General features: G+C 45.7%; 3 protein-coding genes across 4 annotated transcripts in view; all 3 read right to left on the bottom strand.

The window, feature by feature from the left end:
• nlrc3l (NLR family, CARD domain containing 3-like) overlaps positions 1 to 22,500 on the bottom strand; it is a 234,648-nt gene that overhangs the window by 88,612 nt on the left and 123,536 nt on the right. The gene's annotated exons all lie outside the window — the stretch shown is intronic.
• grm5b (glutamate receptor, metabotropic 5b) overlaps positions 1 to 22,500 on the bottom strand; it is a gene marked incomplete at both ends in the record, with an annotated part of 76,447 nt that overhangs the window by 41,877 nt on the left and 12,070 nt on the right. Inside the window, 2 exons of the mRNA XM_080772840.1 lie at positions 18,025 to 18,199; positions 18,617 to 18,691. Of these exons, the coding sequence (XP_080628966.1) occupies positions 18,025 to 18,199; positions 18,617 to 18,691 (250 nt within the window). The remainder of the gene's footprint in view (positions 1 to 18,024; positions 18,200 to 18,616; positions 18,692 to 22,500) is intronic.
• LOC308321206 (stress-70 protein, mitochondrial-like) lies at positions 4,288 to 6,285 on the bottom strand (the record flags this gene model as incomplete). The annotated part of the gene is made up of 1 exon (XM_080772048.1): positions 4,288 to 6,285. One exon carries the CDS (start codon positions 6,283 to 6,285, stop codon positions 4,288 to 4,290), a length of 1,998 nt encoding a protein of 665 aa, XP_080628174.1.

Genomic DNA, 22,500 nt, shown 5'->3' with positions numbered 1-22,500 from the left:
GTGTTCAGCGAAATATTTCGCTCACTTACTTAAGAACCATGGTTACTAAAGTAACCTTCATGTTCTTTTAAGTTGTGTTCGCGAAATATTTCGCTCTATGGGACCTTATAAACTCCCGTATCCTGAACTAGCCAGTGAGTCCTAGGACTTGAGGATAAATAAGGGCTGGGGATAAACCTTAGGTTTGTAGCCCGGTCCCACAGGGTGTAAAGGTGACAGTCTTAGACTGTCAGTGTCTTCCCGGAGCGGCTAACTGGGGTAGGGCGGAGACTGCCCCAGGCAGCCTGGGTTTTATAGAGGGAGGAGGGGCGTTGCCTCATTCCCTCTAGACCAGCTTGCCGCTGTGCAGACATCCTGGATTGAGACACCCTTGTGGAGTTCCCAGGATGCTGCCATGCCTCTTGTGGAATGAGCCTTTAGCGTTAGCGGGGGCTCCACTCCCTGAGTGGTGTAGGCCAGGCGAATGGCCTGCACTATCCAGTTTGAGATAGTAACCTTTGTGACAGGTTTTCCCATGGTTCTGTCACCCCAGGATATGAACAGTTGACCTATCCTTGAGGGGCCTGTTCTGTCCATGTAAGGGCGGAGCGCTCTCACTGGGCAAAGGCAGTTCAGCCTCTTGTCCTCTTCAGTAGCGAAGGGAGGGGGGTGGAAAGTCTATAGGTCCACCGGTACGCAAACTGAGAAAGCGGGTCATTGTTGATTGGGCTCTGGCCTTCTGAATTGTTGCGACAACATTCGGAGGGAGACCGGCCTCAGTCAGCATTAGCCTCTCACGGGCCAGACCCATAGGTCTAGGTCCTTGGGGCAGGGGTGGAAGATTTCTCGTCCCGCCTGCGTGAGAGGGAGCTGCCATGGTTGGCTGTAAAGGAGGGGAGCTATCTCCGTCCTCCAGACGCCCCAGGCTGGTGCTACTAGTAGTACCGTCAGACCCCGAGTCCTCACTCTGTCCAGAGTGGGAAGAATGAGACTCAGTGGGGCGTATAGGAGGGACCTGGTGTGCTAGAGCGACTAGCCCCAATGTCGATGGTCCTCCCATGGCGAAGAAGAGAGACACCTTGGGTGTCCCGAACCTGTCCCAGATCTGGTTCGCTACCTGGGGATGTAACGACCAGTCTGCGTAGCGGAAGGGTCCTCTGGACAGCAGGTCCGCCCCTGTGTTTAGAACACCCGGGACGTGACACGCTGTGATGGATAGTAGACGAGCGTCGCACCACATCGTGAGTCTCAGAGCCAGCTGGTGTAAGCGAGGGGACCTGAGTCCCACTTGCTTGTTGATGTAGCACATAGTTGTTGTGTTGTCCGTCCTGACCAGGACGTGACAACCTCGGATGCGCGGTTCGAAATCCCTCAGAGCGAGGAATACCGCCATCAGCTCCAGATAGTTGATGTGGCAGGACCGTAGTTGTTCTGTCCACATCCCTCTGGTTGTAGTGCCCTCCAGTGTGGCTACCCAGCCAGTCATGCTGGCATCTGTGGTGACGACTTTCCTGGTCAGAGGTCTGCCCATAGGGACGCCCTCTGAGAGAGCCCGTCTGTCTGCCCACCATTTCAGGGCCAGCACGCATTGTGACGTCACTGTTACCCTCTGGTGGCGATGGTGCATAGGTATGCGTCATCCAACGTTGAAAAGGTCTCATATTCAGCCTGGCTAGGCGGATTATGTGAACCACTGAGGCCATAAGCCCCGCCATCCGGAGGCATGCATGAAAAGGAATCGAACGATCCCTCTTGAATGATGCCGCGGAATGTATTATTGCCTCTATTCTCTCTTGGCTCGGGCGAGCTGTGAAAGAGATCGAGTCTAGTGTTATACCGATGAAGTCTATAGACTGTGTCGGAGTTAACATGCTCTTCTCCTGGTTGATTTGAAACCCGAGAGAGGTTGGTGGCAGACGCGGGTCCCTCTGTAATCTGTCCACCATCACTTACATGAGCACCAAAACCAAACAGAATAGGAATACATCAAAGTAAAGTCCAAAAACGAACCATAATTGTGTACATATATTGCCAGAATGAACAAAATTATCTAATATTGGCAGATTTAGTCACTTATTGATATTACCAATAGTTATATTGCATTCCTTGACAAAGAAAATGTATATATTGACACCAAGTTTGACCTTTTAGGTGGCTTAGAAGCTGAGATAGCTGCACTTATAGATATTACATGGCGGCCATCTTTGAACGCCAAGATGGCCGCCTTCTGACATCTTGATGACGTGGCTCCCCTTCCAAAATGAAACGTATGGTTATGGAGAACATGTGGAAAAAATGTGGCGCTTTTGTCAGCCGTGTCCACATTTCTCTAAAATATGGCCCTAAGCTGCCGTACTAAGGTATTTAGTTTACCGGTGAGTTTCCTGAGGCACTACAATGTCTCTCTGCATTCTATGTTGGCTACGTGATTAGTCACCTTGGATAAGGTCAACATCCAGTGAGAGCTGTTATCAGACATTAAAGCTCTCTACTCCAGCTAGGGGTCGGTGGTGACTCCACACATCCTCAGCAAACCAAACGCTTTGAATTGCTGCCAGATAAAAATACAAAAAAGTGAGTGCAGGCCTGACATTCACCGGCCTCATTTCAGAATGATGACACCTCTGCAATAAGACACTGATGGTGATGTGTGATACCTTATGGCTGTGAAGTGCTTTTCTTGGGGGGGGGGTCGTTCCAGCACTAGTTTGAACCGCCCCTCTATGCCCAGAAAAGCACAGGGCTCTTTTACGCTAGGCCCGACAGCAGCTCAATTCCACAGCTTAAAGCTCAAAGAATGAGCAGCAAAACATTCTATCCATCCAACTATACATCATCACACAGACAGGCTTTATTCATTTCATTCCCTGGCTTATAATGGTGATTTGAAAATGTCCTATTAAAAGCAAAAAAGCCAAAAGCAAAAGGCCTATAGGAGTGCTATATCTAAAGTAATAAGCGCCTTTCATATTGTAGCTGTCAGGTGGAAACCTCGACCAAATAAAACACACACTGAGAAGATTTTGGAAGAGTTGTGAGACGATACTGTCACACTGACATCATGTCAGAACACGCACACAGGCACATTGCAAAGGAACCAGGCGGCTCATAACAACACACAATGGGAAGGACTGAGAATGAATGAGGAAAAAAATAAATGCGTTCCATCAGACTTTGGGCAGCAATTTTCCCTCCCAGTGTGGAGGAACATGAGTCGACTCATGAAGCTAATGCATGGTCTGTTCTATTGAGGCTTCCTCATGTCCCTCCCAGTGTGGAGGAACATGAGTCGACTCATGAGGCTAATGCATGGTCTGTTCTATTGAGGCTTCCTCATGTCCCTCCCAGTGTGGAGGACCATGAGTCGACTGTTCTATTGAGGCTTCCTCAGGAGGTATAAAGGCACCTGCTACCTATGAGAGGTAGGCCTACCTAATACAGTACAGTTCACTGAGTTCAGTGCAGTGTCAGAGCTGTGTTACATTTACTGCGTTACAACTGAGAGAAATGTATGCATGTATTTAAAATTATACCCAAATAGCAGCGGTTTCTCAAAAGTGTTAAAGGAAATTGCTCTGTCTGTATTTAAGTGTTTCTATGTACACTTGATGCAAGAAGACCCACCTCACCCCCTTCTGTAAATTCCCCAGCGGTTTTCCCATTTGAGTGCTGTAAGAGGATAAGGCCATTCCCAGAAGAGCAATAAGAGGATGAGTGTGCGTGTGTGTGTGTGTGTGTGTGTGTGTGTGTGTGTGTGTGTGTGTGTAGCAGGATGGGCGTTGGTGCTTATGGTCCATCCTCCCACTTATTAGTGGTCTGATTGACAGCAGTATAAGGCAGCGCGAGTCTCTTCCTGCACATGTCAGCTGTGTTGTCTCTCCGTCTGCTCGTTTGTGGCTGCCACAAGGAAGTTTGTGTTTGTATGCCATCTTTCTTCAGGGGGCCATTGCCGCCATTACCACCACCCCCACAACTCCCTCATGAAAACACTTATTTATTTTTATTTGTTTTGTATATTATTTATATTTTACAAAACATACACTAACCACTTCAGCCATATACATTTTGTCCATTTGAAAGTAGTCGATCTATAAGCTCACAATGCGTCGCAATGTGACACATTGTGAGCTTGTAGATCTGCCATTTTCAGAGCTCAACACCCAAGCGCAACTATAAAATTACTTGTCTTTTAGTTTTACTCGATCTCTTCTCCTCTCCCTCACATTTTAGTCTAGTTTTTATTTGTTGACGAAATTGTCAATATAAGCAGTTAAGGTTACAAAACAAGTGCAAAGATCAGAGGCCGGCCTACTGCTGCGCCTTTCTTGTCTCTCCTTCAGAGGTGGAACCGCTGTTCTCCCGATCCGACGCCATCTTCTTGTATGCCAGCTCAAACAGTTTAAGCGACGACTGCTGGAGGTCTCTGCCAGCCTGATTAATAGCGTTAACATCCTCGTCCTTGTTGGCCAGGAGACCCCTGACGTTGGCGATGTCTCCCTCCAGCTTGGCGCGCTCGTCTGCGGGGACATGATCCTTGAACTCCTCCATCTTGGCCTCGACGTTGTAGGCGATGCCCTCTGCCATGTTGACCGCCTCTGTGCGCTCCTTCTTCGTCCTGTCGTCCTCGGCGTGCCTCTCGGCGCTCCGGATCATGTTCTCGATGTCGTCCTTGCTGAGACCTCCGGAGGACTGGATGACGATCTGCTGCTCGCGGCCGGTGCCCTGGTCCCTGGCCGAGACATGGACGATGCCGCTGGCATCAATGTCTAAGGTGACCGCAATCTGAGGCACACCTCGCGGGGCGGGGGGGATCCCCACCAGGGTGAACTGACTCAACAGCTTGTTGTCTGCCGCCATCTCTCGCTCTCCCTGGCACACCTTGATGTCCACCTGGGTCTGTCCGTCCGCGGCCGTGGAGAATATCTGGCTGTGCTTGGTGGGAATGGTGGTGTTCCTGTTGATGAGTCTGGTGAAGATCCCGCCATTGGTCTCGATGCCCAGCGACAGCGGCGTTACGTCGAGTAGCAGAACGTCCGTGACGTTGCCGGCCAGGACGCCGCCCTGGATGGCCGCCCCCGAAGCGACTGCCTCGTCGGGGTTGACCGACTTGCTGGGAGCACGGCCAAACAGCTCCTGGACCATCTGCTGTACCTTGGGCATGCGGGTCATACCTCCGACCAGCAGCACCTCTTGGATGTCTCCCTTGGACACATCGGCGTCCTTCATGGCCTTCTGGCACGGGGCCACGGTGCGGCGGATCAGGTCGGCCACGATGCCCTCGAGCTGGGAGCGGCTCAGCTTCATGTTGAGATGTCTGGGACCGGAGGCGTCCATGGTCAGGTAGGGCAGGTTGATGTCGGTCTGCAGCGAAGAGGACAACTCACACTTGGCCTTCTCAGCGGCCTCTCTGACCCTCTGCAGGGCCATGGCGTCTTTGGTCAGATCTATGCCGCACTCTCTCTTGAATTCCTTGACAATGTGTTGCAATATGTGCTGGTCAAAGTCCTCTCCTCCCAGGAAGGTGTCTCCGTTGGTGGATTTAACCTCAAACACACCCTTCTGCATTTCCAGGATGGACACGTCGAACGTACCGCCGCCCAGGTCATAGACGGCGACAATCTTGTCCATGGTCTTGTCCAGTCCATGGGCCAGAGCGGCGGCTGTTGGCTCGTTGATGACGCGGAGGACGTTGAGACCGGCGATCTGACCGGCGTCCTTCGTGGCCTGTCTCTGGGAGTCGTTGAAGTAGGCCGGCACGGTGACCACCGCGTCCTTCACGCTGTGACCCAGGTAGCTCTCGGCAGTCTCCTTCATCTTCTTCAGGATGAAGGCGCCGGCCTGGCTCGGGGAGTACATTTTCCCTTGAACCTCCACCCAGGCGTCGCCGTTCGATGCGCGCACAACCTTGTAGGGAACATTCTTCGACTCCTTCTGGATGTCCGGGTCGTTGAAGTTCCGCCCTATGAGCCTCTTGGTGGCGTACAGCGTGTTAGCGGGGTTGGTCACAGCCTGCCGCTTGGCGGCCACTCCCACCAGACACTCCCCGTCGGACGTGAAGGCGACGACGGAGGGGGTGGTCCGCGCTCCTTCCGCGTTCTCCAGCACCTTGGCCTGTTTGCCCTCCATGACGGCCACGCAGGAGTTGGTGGTGCCCAGGTCGATGCCAATGACCGTGCCTTTGGGGGCCCCGGACGCATAGGTCCTCCTGGAGAGGGCTCTGAGTGCATCGTCCAGTTGGAAGCCGTTCCGTGTGCAGTTCCATGAAGGAAGAAGAGCCTTGTGGATGTTTCTAGCGATGTTCAGCATGGTGTAAAAGCAGTGAATATACTGTATGAAAGCGATATACTGTATCAGCTACATATATGGGTCATCACAGGCATGGTGTCTATGTCTATAACCGCAATGTGTCATCATGACATCAAGGTGATCTGTCTGTCTGTCTGTGTGGGCACGAAAGGGGACATGTCCACGATGTCCCAGGGCATCGTGGCCGACCTGATCCGCCGCACCGTGGCCCCGTGCCAGAAGGCCATGAAGGACGCCGATGTGTCCAAGGGAGACATCCAAGAGGTGCTGCTGGTCGGAGGTATTACCCGCATGCCCAAGGTCCAGCAGATGGTCCAGGAGCTGTTTGGCCGTGCTCCCAGCAAGTCGGTCAACCCCGACGAGGCAGTCGCTTCGGGGGCGGCCATCCAGGGCGGCGTCCTGGCCGGCAACGTCACGGACGTTCTGCTACTCGACGTAACGCCGCTGTCGCTGGGCATCGAGACCAATGGCGGGATCTTCACCAGACTCATCAACAGGAACACCACCATTCCCACCAAGCACAGCCAGATATTCTCCACGGCCGCGGACGGACAGACCCAGGTGGACATCAAGGTGTGCCAGGGAGAGCGAGAGATGGCGGCAGACAACAAGCTGTTGAGTCAGTTCACCCTGGTGGGGATCCCCCCCGCCCCGCGAGGTGTGCCTCAGATTGCGGTCACCTTAGACATTGATGCCAGCGGCATCGTCCATGTCTCGGCCAGGGACCAGGGCACCGGCCGCGAGCAGCAGATCGTCATCCAGTCCTCCGGAGGTCTCAGCAAGGACGACATCGAGAACATGATCCGGAGCGCCGAGAGGCACGCAGAGGACGACAGGACGAAGAAGGAGCGCACAGAGGCGGTCAACATGGCAGAGGGCATCGCCTACAACGTCGAGGCCAAGATGGAGGAGTTCAAGGATCATGTCCCCGCAGACGAGCGCGCCAAGCTGGAGGGAGACATCGCCAACGTCAGGGGTCTCCTGGCCAACAAGGACGAGGATGTTAACGCTATTAATCAGGCTGGCAGAGACCTCCAGCAGTCGTCGCTTAAACTGTTTGAGCTGGCATACAAGAAGATGGCGTCGGATCGGGAGAACAGCGGTTCCACCTCTGAAGGAGAGACAAGAAAGGCGCAGCAGTAGGCCGGCCTCTGATCTTTGCACTTGTTTTGTAACCTTAACTGCTTATATTGACAATTTCGTCAACAAATAAAAACTAGACTAAAATGTGAGGGAGAGGAGAAGAGATCGAGTAAAACTAAAAGACAAGTAATTTTATAGTTGCGCTTGGGTGTTGAGCTCTGAAAATGGCAGATCTACAAGCTCACAATGTGTCACATTGCGACGCATTGTGAGCTTATAGATCGACTACTTTCAAATGGACAAAATGTATATGGCTGAAGTGGTTAGTGTATGTTTTGTAAAATATAAATAATATACAAAACAAATAAAAATAAATAAGTGTTTTCATGAGGGAGTTGTGGGGGTGGTGGTAATGGCGGCAATGGCCCCCTGAAGAAAGATGGCATACAAACACAAACTTTGACCTACATTCCGGTAAATGCCATTGACAATGAATGGACAATTTTGAGTGTCGCAAACATTATTCAAACATTGAAGGCGAAGGTGAGGACGCAAATTCTGATTTGCCGGAGCCCGGAATGAGATGATGTATATGCAAGTTGGAAATGCATGCATGCACCCACCCAGTCTGTGTCCATTGTAAGCCCATATGAAGTTCTTTGTCAGGCATGCCCAAATATGGAGTCTATGTAGTTGTCAGAACAACATTGTGATGTCAGAACAATCATTGTGATGTCAGAACAGGCCAGCTCCATATATGGAGATATAGGGGTGATCAGGTCCAGATCCCGGGCAGAGGCTTTTGTGCTGATGCTGGACAACCGGCTTTCCGACGGACTCGACACCGGGCACTGCACTCCCTGTGGATGTCTGGAACACGTGTGTCGAATTTGAAGTCGGTGGGGCGAATGGTTCTTGAGTTACGTGGGTTACAGACGTACGTACACACACGAGACAAAAAAATAGGTGGACATTCGGCGAAGAAAGACGATCTAAAAGATCACACCGCGTTGTTAACTTGTAGATCCTACGGCTATTTTTCCAAAAGTCTTGGACAAATGTAACAAATGTGGACTATTTTTTAAACATTTTAACAACACACATTGTGCATGGGAGTCGCGGGAACAGAAGTATTGTCAGATGGGGTTCCACGGCCGCAGGCGTTGTGATCTTTTAGATGTGCTATTTTCATTTATCTGTCTTATCTTTTTTCCACCGTTTTCTTTCTACGACATTATATGCTGTTAATATCTCAACACTGTATTTGAAAGGCGTTTTGTGCTGTGTTATTTTGCTTATATTAATTGCATTGTTAAAAACAATGTGGTGATTTATGGAGATAATCATGCAATCAAAACATGTTAATACCATAAGCCTTTGTTTGCTGCAGAGTTTATATTCTTAATCACTTAAACCCTTCACTTTCTTGACCTGGAGTACCACAGGGCTCTATTTGGTTTGCTCCTGCTCTACACAAGGTTTTTCCATTGACAATCAAGCCAGTCTACAAGCTCATAATTGTAGATGGACCAAATGTTTGCCCTAAAATAATAGTGTTTACTTATAGTTTCATTGTACAGATATATTCTATACTGCTAGACGGATGTTGAGGTTCTAACTTCTATGTTTACTTCTGATCCTATGTGACTATTTCTACGTATGTATTTGATGTATTACCTTGTGGTGTTCTTGCTGTATCTTACTGTAAATCGCTCTGGATTAAGAGCTTTTTCATTAGGCCCCGCTTTTATAGTCCATTAGTGGCAGAGCTGAAAACTGTTAGTGCTGCTGTTTGTCAAAGTTACCAAACCATGGACTCTGCTGCTGATGCAGGGTAGCTATACATTAACCACTAAAACCTAGTGTCCCTCAGGGCTCTATACTAGTGTATTGTCAGTTTTCTGTTATTGCTTGTCGATCAAAAGCTTTCCCCACTATACGGATGCTCGTTAAAACTGAGAAAGCATCCGTGTACATTTTAGATTTTAGCGTGGGCTATACAGTATTGTGCTTTAGAAGGCATTTGTAGAATTGGCCTCACGTCTTAATGGTTTAAGTGGTAAAAAATGATCACTATGAGGCTTTTTAGTGTCATATGGTCTGAATCTCATTTCAAGGGGCTGTTCTGTCTCCACGTCAAACAATTCTTACTGAAAATGTGTATATTTATTCGCACAGTATACCGGATACAGTGTGTGTACATGCAACTCACTGTGTGCTATTCAATATCTGCTGATGTAAATTGCCTGACAGATTTTAATCAACTTTTTACGCCTGTATGTTGTTGCGATTGTCTTTTGCCGTTGCTATATTACTTTGTATTGTATTGTATTGTATTGTATTGTATTGATATTTATAGGCGACCATACCAACCTGCCCGTAGTCCGTCTACATGTGAACAACAACAATATTTGACTCTGGCACATTTACATTGAATCTGAAATGTTGATTGATTGATGTGTATTGACCCAAATAATAAACAAACAAACATACAGAAATGTAGCCGTTGACAAAAGTAAAGGAAGCGTGAGCGACATGAGAGACGGAGGAAAAAGGGACATGGCATGAAGACAGACAGCCAGAGAGACAAACAACGACACACACACACCTCAAAGAAAACATATTTGATCACGTGGAGTCGTGGACACCACTTCAACTCAGCCTTCAAATGTGCTTTCGCACGCACGCACACAAGAGCGCGTCAAGATAGTGTTTCATTTGGGGTTTCTAACGAAAGTATTTTCAGGATGCCCTTTGCGTTGTGGTTCACACTGTAGACACTGAACAGAAAGCCTAAGTAGGAGTAATACCAAAATGTAGAAATACTCTGTTAAAAGGCCTCTATTCAAAATGTGACTTGAGTGAAAGTATAAAAGTATAGTCATCAAATATAAGTACTAAACTGCAACTCGCTTGATTATTGCAATGCTCAGTATACGTAGGCATTGATCAATCTGTTCTCAGGCCTCCGCATGTTTTAAAAATGCACGATAATATCACACCAGTCCTTGCCTCACAACATTGTCTCTCTGCCAATTCAAATGTCAGTTTGTTTTAAAAGCCCAGCATGGGCGGACCCCTCCATACCTATGTGAGCTCATTGAGCCATACGTCCCAGCTAGACCCTTGAGGTCAAAAGAGCCTTCCCCACTGCAGTCCATTATTTCTGTATAATTGAAGTATTATGGCCTTTTAATGAAGGCTGCGTGAGATTTGAGCATAACCTCACCCAAAGCCATTATCTAACAATGTGTGCTACCGTTTATGTGCTATTTTAGCACCATGACTCATCCAGGGACCCAAACAGAGGGTGACTCACATACTGGCGGTGAAATAACTGCAGACAATTCCTCAATGACAATGACGACAACAACAAAATTTCAGCTTTTCAGGGATTATGTTTTCACTCAACAAGGACACAAATAGTAAAGGTGCAGTAGAGTTACACTTACAAAATCATGGCATGTGTTTTCATGTTACAATAGGCATGTCACTCAGCATACAGTATATCTATGGGTATAAGTAGCAGTGTCTCCGCCATATGTGGCAGCTGCCAATTATAGCAGAGACACAACAATACTTTGCCAGCCTTTTTGGGCATCCCAAGTTGTTGGAACCCTCTAACAACCAGTCTGTGGGTATGCCCTAGGCTGCCAAATATAAACACAAATAGTCACACACACACACACACACACACACACACACACACACACACACACACACACACACACACACACACACACACACACACACACACACACACACACACACACACACACACACACACACACACACACACACACACACACACACAGTCCTCTTGTTTGCAGCCTCTTATGTATCGATTGCTTCTTTCGACCATTTTTCATGGCGCCATGCAGGCTACCGACACACTAATGAATAGCTGGCCTCAGATTAAGATGTATAGACCACTAGATGAGATTTAGCATCACATCATTGATGTTGATATGATATGATATAGTAGCCTACTTTATTGTTAGTTTGCACTGAAATTTGTTTCTCGACCCAGTGGCCTTGTATGCAACACATACTGTATACACACATTTGACATAACAGTAACACAAACAGAAAATAAACTACAATTACATACATAGAAACATGCAGTGTCCACAGCTCAGTCTAGTCTGGCCAAAATCCTGATTAAGCCTCAAAGTCGACTGATGGACAAAACACCTTCAGTCTGGCTTTATTGTATGCTGGAACAACATATCTCCTTCCTGAAGGCAGCAACCTACTCTCCATACAAAACATGGCTAGTAGGCTGGTGATATTCATTGCTAACCTTAGGATTCTGTTATCATGTGGATATATAGAGCCTCTGTAGTACGTATTTAGGGTTTCGGACTGGAGGCTGAAACCTTGACAGTCAAACGTGCCAATGAAAAAAACTGTGATACAAACGGTGACATCACAATGTCTTCCCCTCCCCTAACCCTCCCCCTTTATCACGCGGTGGATCACCAGGTGGATCACCGCCCATCACCAGGCAAACTAGGCATACTTAAATAGCTGGTGGCCGGGTCCACATAAAAACGACTGTAAAAGTACTGTACACTTTTTTGAAAAAAAATCTTCCTCCTGAAATAATAATAATACCTGATGATTTTGATTTAGTGTGGAAAAAAATCATGGCACTCCATCTTTAAAGATCTATAATGGTCCATTTGGTTACCAACTCTCCATCATTTAGCTGGGGACCACCTGGAACCCCCTCAAGGATCACTGGTGGTCCCCGGACCACTCGAGAACCACTGGTTTAAGCTACGCAGGGCTTCTGCACCATTTGGTTGCTGTTGGGATTGAGAGGAGACCTCTTATCTCCATATTTTACTTTTTTATGTATATTTCCTAAATTAATGCCCTATACTTTTGTCACACTTAAGCACAAACCACACCAAAGGGTCAGGTTGGGTACAAATCCGTTTTAAAGGTAAAACACACCAATGCAACTCATTGAGTTGCATTGGTTATTAATGTTTAAGTTTAAGTTATTAATTAAGTTAAGTTATTAAGTTATTAATGTTTTAAGATTTTCGTTTTTGTCGGCTAAACATGGGAGATGACGTTTCACTCTTACGCAACATCGAGGATTGCCCAGCAGGCGCTCCCAGGCTGTGAAGCCATGCGATCCGTTTTCATATCAATAAACTTCGTCTTTTGGACAATACTTCGTCCTGGGCGTTGGGCGTTACTAATAGATAAGACGAAGATACTTTGTCCTGCAGCCGTTCTAGGTGTTAAGCTACTTTCTGAACTGGAATCCGGGAAAGAAATCCGTTATGGGGACATATGAGTTCCCCACGGCAATGTTCTGGTTAAACAGCCTCGGCCCATGATGACGGACTCCCTACCTTGCTTTAAGCTTCCTCAATGACACAAAGACCCGTTCTGAAATTGATTCTGCACCTTGGCACTACAGCTAGATGACAGCGCACGCACACACGCACGCACGCACGCACGCACGGACGCAACCTGCACACAACCAAGAATGAAATTACTTTTTTGTAGTTCTCCTGGATCTCTTCTCCACTAGTTCCTCCCTAACATATCTATGTTTTGTTGACAAAATTATTATTTAGTTTTAGTCATAGCTTAGTTTTTATTTAGTCTGCATATTTTGACTTTTTTTTTCGTCATAGTTTTAGTCGACAAAATCAACACTGTCCCCTTTCTTAGCCCACTTCCTCCTGGGTGCTTCTATGTTTAATTATACTAACAACACTACATGTTTAGGCCAGTTGATGCTGACATCTTAAGTAACTATTACTGTTTCAAATATGCCCACACACATGCATGCACACACACATTAACATGCACATGCACGCAAGCACACACGCACACACACGCTCTGCTCTCTAGTCTATCCCCATGTGTTTAATTACAAGCAGTCACAGCAGACTGTTCAAGACACAATCTCCATCATTTCCAATTAAATGACATCAAATTGATCAGGATTTAATCAAGACTAAATTACCTTCCTCTAATAAACCACATGCTCTTGTGTGTGTTCGGGGAGTGTGTTTACTCATGTTGCAGATACGTGCGCGTGTGCATGCGTGTGAATAAATGAATGAATGGATTTGTATTTTTGTGTCTTGTCATAAAGACCCATTCTTATGTGATGTGTGTGTGTGTGTGTGTGTGTGTGTGTGTGTGTGTGTGTGTGTGCGTGCGTACATGCGTTCATGACGTGGTTGTTAGTCCAAAGCCTTATAAACAAACACACACACACACACACACACACACACACACACACACACACACACACACACACACACACACACACACACACACACACACAGGGAACTAAAACGCTACGATATCTGTAGTCTAGTCACAGGTCAATACAAAAACTGTTACTGTGGACGACACCATGATAACGCATTACACTTTGTTTACAACAGGGTCCACCATTTTCAATTCATCAGAATTTAGAGACGTACAAATATACACTTATATAACAAAAAACAGGAAATCATCATATAAAGAAAAGAAAAAGGGAAACAAATTCCCCCTACAGTAAGTGGAAAAAAGGTGGGGGGACGAGTGTATCGTCCCATGGGCGATACATTCCAATTTGGGTCACTCTCTGAAATTGTTTCAGAAACCGTTGCTTTTAAACCATTCCTATTTTGAGCACATTGTTAGCAGTGTAACTAGGAATTCAAGCCACAAACTGTCCTCCAACATGTCGTCGCTGTTGGCCTGAAACCTAATACTGTTTCTCCATAATCTAACTTTTTGTGTTGTTTTTTTCCCCGTACATTAACGGCCTACACTTGATCATACTTCAATAATAATACACACAAAAGCATTCAAAAATGTTGGTGTGAGGTACCCTCACAAAAAACATGCAGTAATCCTGGTCTCTAAACTGCCTCCCCCTGGCCAGCCGGGGCGCCTGATGGAGGGGAAAGGAACTGGTTGGAATAACGTGTTCCTTCCACATGCTACGTCCAACCAGGGAAACTCCCCCCTGTCAGGTGTAAAGGAGCAACTTGGACAGTAACAGTTTTGGACATATGAGGTTTCCACCCGATGTCTTTACACTTTACTGCATTGTTGTTGAGCGGAGTCCCTCAGGGCTCTATATACTCTTGTCTATTTTCACTCATATAAAAGTATATTGGCAGGAAATAGCAGATCTACAAGCTCACTGCTATTTTCGGCTAAGGGTTTTCAAGAATACGCAAGCCATGGGGTTTAAGTGCTTAAGCCAGAATGCAGGGCCCTGTGTGTGTGTGTGTGTGTGTGTGTGTGTGTGTCTCATCTCATAAATGTCTCATTATGCAGTGTGTGCTTGATATGTAGACAGTCTAACACACAGGTGCGTGCGTGCGTGCGTGCGTGCGTGCGTGCGTGCGTGCGTGCGTGCGTGCGTGCGTGCGATAATGTCATTACCCTAGTGTTAAATGGTGTGTATACGCTCCACTAGACTAATCAGAAGCTCCTCAAACAGACTTGAAATGAGTGGCGCGCCGGCCCGTAACCAACCCCTCATTTACAGCCACGCTCCATTTATGTGACGGAGGCTAACCGCTCCTATTCAATTAAACTATAGCATAATCGCAAAGAGAGTCCGGCCAGTGATGGAAGGGCTGATAGAGACATAAGAGGAGGAACCGATTGCATTCGCTGTATTCCCTGAGTACAAAAGCACACAACCGTAAGTATACTAAAAAATGTAAAACTAAAAAACTAAATAAGTATTTCAAAAGTAGGGCCTACAAAAGTGCATTTTCTTGTTAATAGCAATTAGCTTGTTTTTCTGCAAGGTGACAAGAACTGAGATAAACGACATTACACTGCTGTGCACGTCTCTCTCGTGCCTGGTTCTTCATCCTCATCTCCTAACCACCAAACACAACAACACGTCTCTCTGGTGCCTGGTTCTTCATCCTCATCTCCTAACCACCAAACACAACAACACGTCTCTCTGGTGCCTGTTCTTCATCCTCATCTCCTAACCACCAAACACAACAACACGTCTCTCTGGTGCCTGGTTCTTCATCCTCATCTCCTAACCACCAAACACAACAACACGTCTCTCTGGTGCCTGGTTCTTCATCCTCATCTCCTAACCACCAAACACACAACGCAGTGCCTGGTTCTTCATCCTCATCTCCTAACCACCAAACACAACAACAAATACACAACGCAGAGACAGAGGGGGGGGGGGGACTTTAAGCCACGCCAGAGCTAAGGCCTGCACTCATTTTAGGGTTACCTAAATAATCTGAAATTTGCAAACATTGTGAATACAGTATGCCTACAGTCGTAGGCTATACTGTGACGCAAATAGTGTCACTTTATATTTGGCACACACAGTGAAATGCATTTAACCCAGCCCAAGTAAAGTAACTTTGACACTGGAATCGAAACTGGGACCTCTGGCATCCCAAACAGGCTAGCCCATTCAGCTATGGACTGTGATATCATCCAAAAGCTGATAGTTCTTCAACCGCTGCACAACTAGTGTCTGGTGAGTCGTTATATTTCCATTTTCCAACAGACAAAATAACAATTTTTCAGTATAACACGACTAGGTCAAGCTTGCCTGGCTTACGTAGCCTGGTTTACAGCCAGGGGAGCTGGAATGAAAAGCCTTGAACCAACGTTTAGCCACTTGTTTTTTATGGTTCTCAATGTTCTAGCAACTATACGGTGCCTCCCAGATGGGCTGTCTGAATGCCTTCCAAACAGTCTAGTGCTGCTTAACTGCTCCATGTGCTAAAGAATACAATGAATGTATATAAAAACCACAGTGAAACCACAGTGCTTTCATGGACTGAAGGTTTGGGACTAACTCTCGTTACACATAAGACAAGCAATGTCTGTACAGAAGAAGTACTCGTATTTTATTACTAAAACGTGTGTGTGTGTGTGTGTGTGTGTGTGTGTGTGTGTGTGTGTTTGTGTGTTTTGTTATTCTACTGCCATTCGGTACATTCTATAGACTTTACCTGATGATGATGATGATGATGATGATGATGATGATGATGATGATGGAAAATCCCAAGACAGATAACTAGGAAAAGAATTGAATAGAACATCATTACGTTGATCATTTGTGATAGGTGATGTGATGATCTGTGTGCGTGCGTGCGTGCGTGCGTGCGTGCGTGCGTGCGTGCGTGCGTTGACTGGCCATACTGTAGGTGCAACATTCATTCTTCATCTTAAGTTAATTACTAGGTTGGCATGACAACCAAGACTCAAGAGTACAGGAGGTAAAGCTTGGCGTGCACGGACACACTCACACTATAGGCGGCACACGCATGCACACACACCCAGTCACCCACGCACACAAATGCACGTATGCATAAACACACACACACACACACACACACACACACACACACACACACACACACACACACACACACACACACACACCAATTAAAAAAGAACATGTTTAGCATGTTGTTTTTGACAGTGAATTTTAGACAGTGGGAGGAATTCATCAGAAATGGAATGGAACCGCGTGCACCGTCCGTCTGTGTGTGCGTGCGCGCGTGCATGAGTGCGTGGGTGCGTGCACATGTGCTTGCATTGCCAAAGGGGGTGTATACTGTAGAGCTCGGCGGTTCTCTCACTACCATCAACCAACACCATGAAACTAACCTTTCCACCCTGGATGGCAATTACAATTTGCAAACCAAAAAATGATAAAGCCAAGTGAGTTTTGAAAAGATCAAACAGCAGTATACTGTGAAGAAAATGAAAGGCTACAGTACAAAGACTTACTAAATGGCTGCAGGCTAGTTTTAATTGTACTAGTGTATGGCATACAGTACATATATACGGTACAGTGGTGCTCAAAGTGGGGTCCGGGTTCAGAAATAGCCGATCTGCAGGGACCCGTTCCACATCGGCTATTTTTTGGGAAACATTTAGGAAAAGTTTAATGTTTGCACAATCTTTTGGCACGGTCTAAAGCCCAGTCCACACCAATGACGGCAACGCCACTAGAATGGCAACATGCAACCACTTGCAACATTAGCCCAAAACTGGGTCAGTAGAGAACGCTGCAATTTCTTGCAACCAGTTGCAAGCTGCAAATAGTTTGCATTGTGAATCCTTGCTGTGGACTGGGCTTCGTATCCATTTTAGGGATCCTTCACATGAAACAGGTTTGAGAACCGCTACTGTACAGTATGATACAAAGTGTCAGTTTTCACTCCATAATAACAAAAGTGTCCATAACAAGTTTTCACTCCACAAGTGTCAGTTTTCACACCGCAACAAGTTTTCACACAACAACAGTCTAAATCTTCACTCCGTAACAACAAAGTGTCCGTAGCAAGTTCTCACTTATCACTCTATAACAACAAAGTGTCAGTTTTCACTACACAAGTGTCCGTTTTCACTCCGTAACAAGTTTTCACTCCGTAACAACAAAGTGTCCGTAAGAAGTTTTCACTCCACAAGTGTCAGTTCATACTCCGTAACAACAACAAAGTGTCAGTTTTCACTACTCAACAAGTGTCAGTTCTCACTCCGTAACAACAACAAAGTGTCAGTTTTCACTACTCAACAAGTGTCATTTCTCACTCCGTAACAACAAAGTGTCAGTTTTCACTACTCAACAAGTGTCAGTTCTCACTCCGTAACAAAGTGCCAGTTTCCACTCACCTGCCGATGAGCAGGAACTCTCCCACCAGGCCCTGGCGTCTCATGGCCATCAGGATGTTCCGTACGGTCATCCCCTCACAGAAGCAGGCCACCACCCTGGCCTTGGGCAGGTGGGCTCTCAGTCTCTCCAGCAGGCGGTCGAAGCTCTGCTCCCCGGCGTTGCTCCAGATCTTACCTGGAAAAAAAACAACATAATTGTCACTGTCGGGGACAAAGACCCCTCTTATAATGTATGTCCAAAACAGTTACTTTTCAGGAAAGTAGACACTTTTGCTTTAAAAACTATTCTGAAATAGCGATAGCAACAGCCAATCTACACGTGAGCTTGTAAATCTATTATTGCTACTTTTGTGTTATGCTGTATGCTGTGACTAGTAGTGCATTAATTTACTAAAGTAAATAAATAAAATAAGACAAAAACTAAACATAACACATTGAAATATAGAGATATTATTAGGTTTCTGCCTAACAACATTGATATTCTAGAACCTTATTTGAGCCTTCCTCAGGAGGTGGTGGTGGGCGGTAAGCATTCGCCGCTGGATGCGTGCGTGCGTGCGTGTGTGCGTGCGCGCGAGGTCGTGTCTCTTACCAGAGTGGGCGATGCATATGCCCTCCTTTGCGGCCATGTCCTTGAAAGCTTCCATACCACTCTCGCCATAGTTACCTAGGGAACCCACAGGAGAGAAAAAAGGGGGGGTAGGGGGTATAATTATATAAACATCAACACTGCCACACGGATTAAAGCAAAAATAAAAGCTCATAACTGAAGTTGTTTGTATGACCTAATGTGTGATTTGTGAAAAAGGGTGAAAGTAGCCTACTAGCACTGATTCCTAAACAATTAACACAGTTAACACAACAATATGCTAAATTATGATATTATATAATTAAGAATTATGATATTTTAGTAATATTGTTCCTGGTGTTCTACACACCAAAGGCTTTAACCTTTGCTGACTTCTATGGATGAAATCAGTTGTGGACTCGTGGCAACTTTAATCCATGCTGTCAGTTTGCACAGTACATGAAGATTAATTTAAGCACACTTTTGGTCACAAACAACCTTCCTCAGGGATGATGGATGACACAGAAGTGTACAGTTCAAAAGAGACATGTAGCCGAGAGGCAGAAAGGAAGACAGATAAGCTGTGAAGAAAACATTTATAGGCAGCCACTCTTATCCAGAGAGACGTACAAGTGTGAAATTGGAATAGCGTTCACTCTAGTCAGTAAACAACAATGAATAATCAAATAGAGCAAGGGGTCTTCAAAAGGGGGTTAGCGGATACTCCAATTTACCACAGGGCCGTCACATCTGATATACATTTTCTTTACACTAACTATACCTACCTCCGCCAATCTCTCCTGCGGAGTCCCCCAAGGCTCCATCCTAGGCCCCATCTTGTTCTCCCTCTACATGCTCCCCCTTGGCCAAATTATCCGTCACTACAACATCTCATTTCATTGTTACGCAGACGACACTCAACTCTACATCCCCCAGAAACCCAACGACCACTCTACAATCACCAACTCAACTAACTGCCTCACTGACATCAAATGTTGGATGGCTCAAAATTACCTCCAACTGAATGACAGCAAGTTTGAGGTCGTATTATTTGGTCCACCTGATTCCACCACTCATATCCAAAACAATCTCGGCACCCTCTCCACTTCTGTCAAACCCCATGCCAAAAACCTAGGAGTATTTTTTGACTCAGCCTTTAAATTCGATAAACAAATACAAATACAATACAATACAATAGTCAAATCCAGTTTCTTTCACCTCCGCTCCATCTCCAAAATCAAACCATTTCTCTCCACGCACGACCTTGAAATAGTCATCCACGCACTAATTTCATCCCGGTTAGATTACTGTAATGCCCTCTACACTGGGATCAGTCAGTCATCCCTGTCCCTTCTACAACTTGTCCAAAATGCAGCAGCCAGACTCCTGACCGGCACCAGAAGGAGAGACCACATCACCCCTGTCCTGGCCTCTCTCCACTGGCTGCCGGTAAAGTTCAGAATTCAGTTCAAAACCCTCCTCTTTGTATACAAAGCCCTCAATGGGCTGGCCCCCTCCTACATCACTGACCTCCTATCCTATCCCCCCTCTACCAGGACCCTCAGGTCAGCAGATAGGGGTCTCTTAGGGGTTCCGCACACAAAAAAGAGGCTCAGGGGCGACCGCGCCTTTGCCGTCTCAGCCCCCACTCAGTGGAACAGAATTCCCCTCGCGGTTAGGTCTGCGCCCTCCGTTGAGTCTTTTAAATCACAACTTAAAACATTTTTATATTCACAAGCTTTTCCACCACCGACATGATCCTGCACCTTTTCTTTTAGACTATTCTGTCCTATTTTTCTGTTTTTATTATTGACGTCTTCTACACTGTATTATATTGTATTGTATTGTATTATATTGTATTTGTGAAGCACTTTGGTACAATGAGAGTTGTTTTTAAATGTGCTATATAAATACATTTGATTTGATTTGATTTGATTTATTTGAAACATTGCATCCTTATTTGTAGTCCAAAAATAGCATATCTACAAACTCACAACGCCTCGACTATTTTCTGCAAAAGGCTGGGTGTAGAGGGGGAAAAGAGCAGACTAAGTACAGAGTGAAAGGTTTAAGAGGTTGGTTAAATACACATTAACATGAATCCAACATACACTGATGATAGTGCTGAAAATCTATGAAATCTATGAAAACTTTTAATCTATGAAACATATTCATAAAGAAATATATAAACCCTGATCTTTTGTTCAATCTTCAGTTCCTGTAATGTTTAGTGATTTGGAAAAAACCCCGGTTCGCCCTGGTAACAAGATGTGCACATGCACACGCTCTACAGTGGGGGGACGTGCAACAGGCCAACAGCATGTGCACCAAGGCCCGCCCCCACTCGATCATGATTGGAGGAAGGCTCCTCTCATCTTGATTGGATGAAGCCTGCAGGGCTCTCTAGCCAAAAACGAAACCTACGGGGGTTTTTTTTTTACCCCAGGGGTTAACTGGGGACAGGGCACACTCTATAGTAGGGAGGATTATCCAAAAAGTGATATTTGAATTAAGAGAAATCACGGAATATACCTTTAAATGACTCCAATGAAAATGTATTCCAAAGTGATCCACTAAATGTTATGTATGGTCCAGTACAGTATCCATATTAAATGTTATGTATGGTACAGTACAGTATCCGTATAAAATGTTATGTATGATACAGTAAGCATATTGAATGTATACAATGATTGGTACAGTAGTAAAGCACAGAGAGTGGTAGAGTGATTAATGTAATCTTTCTGGGGTGGTTGCCATGGTGAAGTAGGCCAAAGATATGCTGTACTGTACATTAGCAGGATGCACTCCGCATGTAAACATACAGTACAGAACTGTGTACGTGTGTGAGTGCAGTGATACAACGGTTTTCTATCATTTTTCATTTCATCATGTCATCATTGTGTCTATGTGGAAATGTTCAGCGATATTGTCTCAGACACACACATTCCACCAGGACTGAGATGGGGGGAAAATAGTCTAATAAGCCCCAAGGACAGTTTCTGTCAACCACCAACAAAATGTTCCTTTCGTTGCTGTCGGTAAAAGCCTCTTAACTCCATACTCGATATTGTTTAGTAAATTGCAGGTAGGGTAAGTGATATTTTTGGTGAGGTGAGTAACAGGGGATGAGGTGAGACAAGACAGGCAACAACTAGGCAAAACAGGAAACACTAAGACAACACTAGAAAATAAGGGTAAATAGTAAACAGTAAGATCATGACATAAACAGATGTCAGGTGGGTGACAAGATTTCAGCCAATCAGGAGAAAGTAGCCATTCACCAGCTGTGTTCCAGTTCCAAATTTGTCTGTTCATTTCTTTGTGTCATCACTTCCAATTCCACGTTTAATCTGTATCCTATCCTGACTGAGTTCGTTATCCTAATTAAATAAAATTGGTATCCCGTCCTGAAAATGTATTTTCTGTTTACTAAAAAGCTGGAGATGGAGACTCCTGTTACTGAACAAACACTCTATAGCAATGAGTATATACCACAATATAAAGCTTTTTAACATTGATTTTAATCAAAGAAAATCCCTTGCCCTACTGGTGTGATTAAACCATAGCAGAGCATAGCATGCTGCAAAGCCAAACTGAACCCCCTTAGAAGTACGGTCATGACTCTTGCTTGCATCTTGCTAAGCATTATTACAAAGAAAAAACAATATCAACATATCGGTCTGGTGGAGACCTCATATCCAAAACTATTGCTTTACAGGATTCAAATTCTAAAATAGCAAAAGTAGCAGATCTACAAGCCCGAAACGTGGCACGAAGAGCTTGTGGATCTGCTACTTTTGATGCTCTTGTGTATGGAGACATGAGGTTTCAGCCTTCATATTCTCTAATGAAAATATATCGATTTCATTTTTGGACTGTAGATGTCAACACAAATGGCTGCAACCTGC

This window comes from Protomyctophum bolini (genome assembly GCF_963924005.1).
Source record: "Protomyctophum bolini genome assembly, chromosome: 9".
Taxonomy (NCBI): domain Eukaryota; kingdom Metazoa; phylum Chordata; class Actinopteri; order Myctophiformes; family Myctophidae; genus Protomyctophum; species Protomyctophum bolini.
This window is presented reverse-complemented; position numbering and strand designations above follow the sequence as displayed.